The sequence below is a fragment of the Miscanthus floridulus genome, chromosome 2 (assembly GCF_019320115.1).
Source record: "Miscanthus floridulus cultivar M001 chromosome 2, ASM1932011v1, whole genome shotgun sequence".
Lineage (NCBI taxonomy): Eukaryota > Viridiplantae > Streptophyta > Magnoliopsida > Poales > Poaceae > Miscanthus > Miscanthus floridulus.
In genome coordinates, this window is record NC_089581.1 from 138,562,612 (window position 1) to 138,572,039 (window position 9,428).

The 9,428-nt window shown below is 43.7% G+C and overlaps 1 protein-coding gene and 2 pseudogenes across 1 annotated transcript; 2 read left to right on the forward strand and 1 right to left on the reverse strand.

Annotated features, from left to right (window-relative positions):
• Nucleotides 1-1,279: 1,279 nt before the first annotated feature.
• LOC136537148 (uncharacterized) lies at nucleotides 1,280-2,538 on the reverse strand. The gene is made up of 3 exons (XM_066529208.1): nucleotides 2,046-2,538; nucleotides 1,800-1,918; nucleotides 1,280-1,702 (listed from the first exon to the last, which is right to left on the reverse strand). The coding sequence occupies exons 1-3, from the start codon at nucleotides 2,536-2,538 to the stop codon at nucleotides 1,280-1,282; spliced, it is 1,035 nt and encodes a 344-aa protein (XP_066385305.1).
• Nucleotides 2,539-2,878: 340 nt separating this feature from the next.
• On the forward strand, nucleotides 2,879-6,112 carry LOC136539839 (F-box/LRR-repeat protein 13-like; annotated as a pseudogene).
• Nucleotides 6,113-7,917: 1,805 nt separating this feature from the next.
• On the forward strand, nucleotides 7,918-8,782 carry LOC136539840 (uncharacterized; annotated as a pseudogene).
• Nucleotides 8,783-9,428: the final 646 nt, after the last annotated feature.

Consider the following 9,428-nt stretch of genomic DNA (forward strand, 5'->3'; position numbering starts at 1 on the left):
AGGATTTTGACTAAATATTTAATCAGCTTAAATAAATGAGTATTTTTTTTAGAATTACAATAAATGATTATTGTGTATGTTTATTAAGAAATTAAGAGAGACGAAAGACAAGCCACACGCGTGCACGTGCTTAGCCCGCCGTGACATATATATATATATATATGCCATGGTACGGGATGGGCTGGTTTTGTCACTGATCCTATGGCAAATTTTTGTACTACTAAATATGTGTGACAGAGCGATTCAATAGAAAATACGAGACAATAATGTGGCAAAATAACCATATGTTTATATATACTAGTGGACAAGCACATGCAATACGCACGTGTCTATAAAAAATCTTTATAATGAGGGAACAATAGAAAATTTTAAAAGTCAATTCTAATCTCTCTTAAAAACATTTCTGCTCTCTCAATGGACTCAGATAATACAGTGTTGTAATTATCGAAAGAGAATTGCACATATAAACTCTTAAGTAGCTTTCTATCAATTGTTATCTGTGTGAATGAACCGTCACTGTAAAGATTAATTTGAAATCATTAGATCAACTTTAGTTTGTGTAAATAATGTAAAAATCATGTCAAAACAAAAAACAATGAGTCATAACAGATGTTTATTGCGGAAAGACATTATAAACATAATATCTCTTCAAGTCTACAACTAACATTTAAAGAATGGTGAAAATCAAAGCTTAAAACATCAGCTATTGGCAGCCCTTTCTCCCCCCCCCCCCTTCTGTGTGTTGCAGCCAATGTTTTCCTAAACGCTAAACGCTAAACAGTCGGCCAACCTCTGTTTACCGTTTAGACGGTTTAAACAGCGTTTAAACGGAATTAAACGGACTAAACGGATTTGTATAATTTCACCCAAAAATATATATTTATGCATATAAAAAATTAAATTTTTAGATTTTCAGACACTATCAAAGTCACAACTCACAAGCAGATAGTTAGAACCAAGAATAATATCACGTCTCATGAGCCATGGTCACATCAATTCATTACACTTGTCTTCAGTACATATGACATGAGTGCAACAAATATGCATCATGCATTCATGCATGACAAATCACAAATGTCGCCTCTGGCCTCTGCTATAATTTCTCACAAACCAACCACAAGTTAGGTCAACTACTCATGGGTCAAGGCACACACAAAAGCTACAAACTGGCTGGAAGTGGAGGCATAGCAAAAGTTCAAAGATATGCAAAGATAAATTAGTTCTAAGTCATAAGCGAAAGCAAAATAAAATAAGCAGCCATGCATGTGCAGTAATGGGACTACTCCTCATTGTCCCCATCCTGCTCATCATCCCCAACAAGTGGGACGACATCCTCTTGGTCAGACTCAAAGTCAATGTCTTCCTCATTGGTGGCTTCTTCTGCTTCAGATTCAAATTCATCTTCAGTGACTTGTCTCATTTGGGCTAGCCTTGCACTCCTACGGAGTTTACCACATTCCTCAACCCCACAGGCCTCTTCAATTAAATTCCATGTCAGCCCACAAACAGGTTCACCATCATCTTCATCTCCACATTCAACAAGCCATCCTTGAGCATGAGTTGACTCAGTTGCTAGAAGAGGATCCATCTTATTCTTCTTCTTGGCCTTCTCCTTTTTTGCACTCATCTTGTTATTGTATTGTACAAAAACAAGTTGATTGAGACGCTCACATGTTAGTCTGTTTCTTTTCTTTGTATGATTCTACAAAAGTAAAGATGAAAATATGGTTTTAGTCCACACGTGACAATTCTAAAATAAAAAATACGAACATATTTGAGTTGGAACTTGGAAGGCTTACCCCTTCAAAACAGCTCCAATTCCTTTCACAACCAGAAGCGCTAGCAGTTAAAGAGAGAATCCTTATAGCCATCCTTTGCAAAGTTGGAGCCTGCGTACCATAACTGGACCACCATTTTGCTGCAAGTGAAAGAGCCAAATAGTATATCAAAAATACTTGCATAGTAGTTTTGCTGCAAGTGAAAAGTAGTACAGACCACACAAAAATTACATGAAGCAGGCAACGAATAAAAAGGAAGATAAGTACCTGGATCAAAATCATACTTCTTGCAGCCTTCTTTTGCTACAGGTTTTCCAAAGTGGCCTTGTTTATCCCTGAACTTGGGCAGCTCCTCATTGAGTACTTTGCATTGCATGTCGTAGTCACCATGGTAGAAGGTCTCAACAGCAGTGATGAATCCATCCATGACTAGGCAGACCAGCTCATCTGTGAAGATAGAATCATTGTTGTAGCTGTAATATGGATTTAAAAAATATGCAGCCAAGTGCAACGGAGTGTCCAGCCTATTCTTCATCTTCCCTTCAATGATCTCTATGACATTGTTGTAGGCATTAAGATTCCCTGGCCTATCAATGTTCCAGAAGCCCGCCTTGATTTCATCCTTTGCCTTTATAATGTCTCCATACAGGAAGGCCATGGATGGCTTGATATCACTATCAACCATGCGAAGCACCTTGACTAGTGGCTCAAAAATCCTCAAGCAAAGTGCAACCGCACTCCAAAAGGTAGGTTTCGTCATTGTAGCTGTGGCTAGGACACCTTTGCTGTTCTTCTTTATATGACTTAAACCTAAGAATTTGTCCCCCCCCTTCTGTGTGTTGCAGTCTTGCAGCAGGATCACTGTCCATCCTAGGTGCCGTGCTGCACTGGTTGATCGGTGGACGCCTGTACCGCTGGACGTCTCCAACTCCAACTTGGAAGCGCGAAGGAAGCCAAACGGGGGTGGGCGGACGGCGCGCGGATCGCGGAAGAGAAACGGCCACTAATGGGCCGGCCCGTCGTGGACTCGTGGTGCGGAGTCGCGCGCAGAGCACGTAGCGCGACTGGGCAGAGATTGCGTAGAAGAAACCTGACAAACGGTGACGATACGGGCAGCTCAACGAGAGACGGGCATTCTGTTTGGGCCGTAAACCCCAGCGCGGCCCAATCTCACAAACACCCGAGTCCAGACTCCAGAGCCGCCTTTGTGCTCGGTGCGGCGGCGCAGCCTCCCCAACAAGCCGCCGGCGCCGGTCGCGGAGATGGAGCTGCAGGTGCAGGGTCCCAGTGCCAAGAGGATGAGATCGGAGGACTTCGCAGCTGGTGAGCCCCCGCCGTGGGCAACGGAAGCCACGGAGGCGGGCAATCCCGGACCTACAACCCACAGCAAAGAACCGCCGCCGCCGCCTGATGCTAGCGGTGGCGGTGGCGGTGGCGGCGGCGGCGGCGGCGACGACGACGTCGACCGCAATCAGCGGCCTCCCCGACGCCGTCCTCGGTGAGATAGTTTCGCTTCTCTCCACCAAGGAAGCCGGTCGCACCCAAATCCTCGCCTCCCGGTGGCGCCACGTCTGGCTCGCCTCCCCTCTCGTCCTCGACACAACGGACCTCTACACCAAGCGCATGGTCTCCCTCATCCTTTCCGCCCAAGGCCTCCAGAAGTTTGCCGCCGCCAACGAGGCCATCGCCAGCGCGGTCTCCCTCATCCTCTCCGCCCAGCCAGGCCCCGGCCTCCGCTTCTGCGTCCCCGCCGCACTTTCTCCAGGACCGTCCCGCCACCGTGGACGCCTGGCTCAGCTCCCCGGCGCTTGTCAACCTCCAGGAGCTTGATTTCTGGGAACGCAAAGAGATGAAATATTGGTATATGCAACAACCGTCTCCGTTAGCATCGCCACCTGCCTCTACTTTCCGGTTCTCGGCTACCCTCCGAGTTGCTACCTTGGGCAAATGCGAGCTCATGGATAGCTCAGTGGAAGGGATTCACTTTCCCTACCTCAAGCAGCTCGGCCTTGAAGATGTCAGCATCTCCGAGGGCTCACTGCATACCATCATTTCCAGCTGCCCTGTCCTGGAGTGCCTGCTGCTTAAAGACAGCTTTGGGGTTGGCTGCCTCCGGATTAGTTCCAATAGCCTTAGAAGCATCGGCTTCGGTGCTGGTCGTCGTAGGGCCAATCTCCAGTTATTACAGGAAGTCATAATTGTCGATGCCCCTTGTCTTGAAAGATTTCTCTATCTTGGCAAGCCAATGAATTTAAATGTAATCTCCACACCTAAACTGGAGACCTTAGGGTGTCTTAAAGATGATGGGTTTGATGATCGCAGGTTCGTTATTGGCACCACAGCTATTCAGCTAGACATGATATTCTTTTTTCTTCCCATGAATAGGTTGCTCATATTTGTTTTCAGTTGTTTAGATTTTCATATCATCTGCATTTGCACATGGCTTGATGTTCTGTTTGATGCTTGATTCAGGGATTAAACGTTGTAAGCTTGACAACGGCTTTTTGCAATGTCAAGATTCTAGCTGTCGCATCAGATCATATTAATATCGATACGGTCATTGAGTTGATGAAATGCTTTCCATGTCTGGAGAAGTTGTACATAAAGGCGATAGTTCTTCAGTTACAGTTTTTGGATCACAATGTTCATATATTCTTTTTATTGACTTGGTGTTAATCCTTGTACCCATGTGGCTTGAGTTTCCCATTTTGATCTGTTTTGTTCTTCAGTCTTGTATTTCAGGGAAAATGAATCAATGACATCGCAAACACAGGGATTTCATTAAAAGCTTCGATATCCATCTCAAGACAATAGTGTTGGAGCAGTATCGAGGCATCAGATCACAAGTCAATTTTGTCTCATTCTTTCTACTGAAGGTGAGAGAGTTAGAGTTAATGAGGCTCGAAGTTGGAGCCAGTGATTACAATTAGGCTTTTTTGCAGAACAATATGGGATGCTTCAGATGGAGAAAAGGGACCTCAAGAGGTGCACGGTTACATTTTACAAACAAAATATGTACCCATGGTATACAGGTTAATCATGTCCATGATTTGTCTGTAGCAGACCCCTTCGAATGTAGATGGTAGAATTGGTCTAGGTCTTTCGCCTTGGTCTTGCCACTCTCATTTGGTATTTGTTGGAACAACTATTTCTCATGATTTTAGTGTTTTGAATATCTACTACCTGGAACATGGGATATCTAAACAAAAGATGCCCATTCTTAGTTTATGGTATATGCAATAAACTGACTATAGTAGAAATAGTAAATATGAGAGGTATGTGCTATTGTGCAAGATTGCTGCAGTAGACATTTTTTATTTCGAATTCTGAATATCAGCAACCTCATTAGAGTTATGAAATCTTCTTTTGGTACTACATATTGGTCCTGTAACTTCCAATTCCAGGAAGCAGTATTGTACGTAGTTAATCATCTCATGTGTCTTAGTTACAAAATCCCCAATTAGATGTTTCTTCTTAGAGTTTCAGGGAGAAACCCAGGACCCTTAGCATTGCTACCAAGACCAAAAATTCAGGTTCAAACATTTTACAATATCAGGCACCTGGCATCTGAGACATAGCACAAGCATGGCTCAAACTACCACCTTCAGGGCTCCTTTGGATGCAGCCCCCCCAAAACCATGTGGATTTAAGCCTCCAAGGGGCAATCTCCCCTCCATTTGCCACCCCTATCCCCCAGGAGTCAGAATCCGCATCAGGGGACTGGCTACCATTTCGAAAACATAGGGATACAAATCCCGGATGACCAAAAATATTCAAAATAATCAGAAAAACTCAGAGAAGTAAGAAATGACGTTTTCTCAAGCTGAAACTTAGTACCACAAATAAATGTAGTACTGCTACATAATTAAAATCATTTGCATAGGCTTTCATATTATGGAAGTTAATACAGACATGTAGCTACATCCACTTCAAGCAAGAAATTAAACTTAAAAGCGGCATCATGGCAATCTGATCTCTTAGCAGATTTGATGTATGGTACTTCATGTTGATGGTGTATCTTGTCTTTCAGATGTTCTGCACACTCAAGCCTGCATCAACAAACATTTTGTCATCCATCACAGAAGCTTGGAACAATGATGAAAAATATCTTCAGACAGTTGATGGTTAAGAAGATTGACAGCTAGTGATTCTGCACATAAACTTATACAACATAGGTTCATTGAACATCTAGTACAACCCACATACTACCCAGATTTGCCTCTGCCTACTTTTTGTATTCAGCATGTCCACATCATGTACTATTTTTTGAACTAATAACAGAGGCATATTAATGAACTGGACTCCACAAAAATGTGGTCCAGTAATGAACTCTACCATCACCGTTTGCCAAAAAAACGGACCTGCTGCTCAGCTGTAAACTCCAGATCTTTAGCTCAAGATCTTTTAGGGCATCAAGCGTGTCTTCCATCAGGCTACCTTCCCCAATTAGATGGAGCCTGATATCCCATGACCGGTCGTGCGCTCTGGCTTCACGTCTTCTTCCTCCCAATCTTCTCTACTGTGGCGCGCCTCCCCTGTCTTCTTCTCCCGTCCTCCACTAGCGGCTTCCGCCGCCTCCCACCCTCGCTCGTCGACCACACCCTCCTCTAACCTCCGTCGTCCTCGTCCTGGTCCTCGGCCCTGCCTCCCCCCCCCCCCCCCCCCCCCCCCCCCCCCCCCCGCCTGTCGACCCCGCCTACCCTAATCCTAGGGCAGGGCGCTGACGAGCTCCGCCGCGCCACCAGCCCCGCCCAGCTGCCTTCTCCCGCCGGCATGCCTCCATCCTTTATTAAATGACTAAGATTTCTCACACCCATCCTCTTATTGTTGTTCTTCTTTGGCCCACACAACGGCCCATCACAACTTACCACAACCCCCATTTCCACTGGCATGCCTCCATCTTTTATTCACTAACTCTCTCTCTATATATTTGTAATTTTTTTCTTAACCCTATCTAACCTAGTCCCCTCTTCCCCTCCTCCACCTGGCGGCGCCACTGCCACAATCATATCATCATTCCGCCCACACATTGCTCTATGCAAGTTCACCTCTATTGTTCGATCGGCTATATCTCGAGATCCCATCCAAACAAAGTCCATAGAAAGAAATCCATAAACATCATCCTTTCCAGGGTGCTCTAGTCAAGATAGAAGACTTGTCGCAACCTCGATCCATATATCCTAATTATGTTGCACAGACCCTCAAAATAGCCCATTGAAAGAAATCCATAAACTCCATCCTTCCTAAGGAGCATAGTCAAGATGGACGACGCCCCTGCTACAAAGAAGAAGAGATTTCAAGGTCCACATCACAAATAATCTACTCCCAAAGAAGGAAATGAAGACGCTGTTGACCATATAAGCTGCTTCTCCAATGACATCCTAGGTGACATTATCTCCCTCCTTCCTACCATGGACGGTGCGCATACAAAGTTTCTATCCTCCAAGTGGAGTCACCTTTGGCTCTCCTGCCCTTCTTAATTTTGAGTATTGTGATCTCCAAGATCCCAATGATGATAAAGACCTTATGAGCCCTCATTTCTAGCATTTTTTATGCTCACTCCGGACCTGCCCGGCGCTTTTGCATCCCTGCACACTATCTCTGCACGAACAATGACAATGTTGTTACTTGGCCTCCGTCACCCACCCTTAATGGGCTACAAGAGCTTGAATTCCACATCCTAGAAGTTGACTTTACATTGTCACTACATCCCCCACCACCAGCATCTATCTTTCACTTCTCATCCACATTCCGTATTGTCTCCTTTGGTGGATGTCGCCTCCCAGATATCATGGTCAATCAGCTCCAATTTCCCAACCTCCAGCAGCTTACACTATTTGATGCTATTATCTCTAAGGAGACCCTGCATGCCATGCTTGATAGTTGCCCCGCACTCGAGCTGATGAAATGCAATGAAGGTTTTCATTGTGATTGGATCAATTCCCGGTCCCTTAAGAGCATAGGTGTTCATACTGATTCTTTTCGACAAGGTCCCACTCTAGAGGAGCTCATTATTGAGGATGCCCCATTCCTTGAGAGGCTTATTAGTTTTGAGCGATATAGTAGGTTGCGCATATCAGTGATCTCAGCACCAAAGCTGGAAACCCTGGGCTGCATTTTTTAGAATAGTTTCAAGACAATGCTCACTCTTGGATCTACGACTTTTCTAAGTAACTAGAGCCCTCTCCCAAGTCCCAATCTTCACACTTGCGTGTTGTATTGCGTATTCCAAGTCATTGTGAATTATGGTCTGTTTTAGGGACAAAAATTCCATTGGACACATTTGAGCTCCCCCATTGTTCTTCATTCAGAGAATTTTATTTTATAACTTGTTGTTATGATTCCCTAACATAACTATTTTATTTGGCCAAGGGAATACATTCGGTTGACATGAGAGCAATGGTGCCGATGCATACTGTCAAGGTCTTATCTGTGTTCCCTTTGTCTCTCTGTCTGGATGATGTTCTCAATTTCATTAGATGCTTCCCGTGTCTGGAGAAGCTGTACATCCAGCTGGTAATGTTTCTTACTTCAATATATGGTTCACATATACAAAGTTAATTTGGTCTCCATAATGCCGCGTCCATCATTGTTGTTCTGATTTCTCGGTCCAAACTAATATTTCACACTCATTTTAACTTCTAGTCTCGTGCACAAGGGCACACAAACTGGAGGCACCAGTAAACACAGGAATCTAATCAAATCCCTTGACCTTCGCCTGAAAACAATAGTGATGTCAAATTATTGGGCGCAGCAGAACAATTGGAATTTGTGACATTCTTTGTGGAGAATGCAAGAATGTTTGTCTATGCGGTTTGTGGTCCCAAGTTGTTTCTATCGTGACAAGAAGTGGATATGAAGGCAGCATAGACAACTCAAGTTGGACAAGGTTCTTCTAGAGGTGCTACATTTACTCCACATACAATCAATGCCACCACAATATGATACATGTTTTGCGGGCCAATGATCTCTCAGCATCTGATCCGTTTGACTGTAACTGCTGAATATGGCATTCATATGAAAATTGTCGTACCTTAAATAATCTTGATTGTTACTTTGCTTAAAACCTCATTGCATTCCTTTTTAGAAACATCCCTTGTAATCCCCTTTGCAATTTGCATAAATAATGCTTCAAACTTGTGTTTTCAATGTCAATACTGTAGCTGCATTCAGTCGGTCTAAAATTCAAACTAATTTTTTATGAAGAAATAGTGTGCCTTGCAATGTTATAAGTGATGATCTTTGCTATAGTTGAGTATTACTTTATTTGTTCAGTTAGTCTGTTATATGCATATTGTGTCTGATGCAATTGGCATGGAGGTGGTACCAGCCTGCCTACCAGCCTGGTATCAATATATATCTTATAGTGTGTTACTGGCCTTTGCATGTCAAATGGTTTTACTGGAATTGACATCTTTTAAGTTGGAAGTGTGTGTTTACATATATCATTCCTAGTCTTTATGCACATTTAAGCTACCACTTTTAAAGTTTGTTCCAAGTGATTTCTTAGCAACTCCATGTGTATGGAAAGCTGATGAACTTCCATGTATATATGTTTGAATTGATACTAAAGATTTCTTGGTAAGAAGTGTTGATATGCCCTTCAATTCGCTTGCTTTGTTTTAATTGTTTTCCTTTCTTTATGTTTTT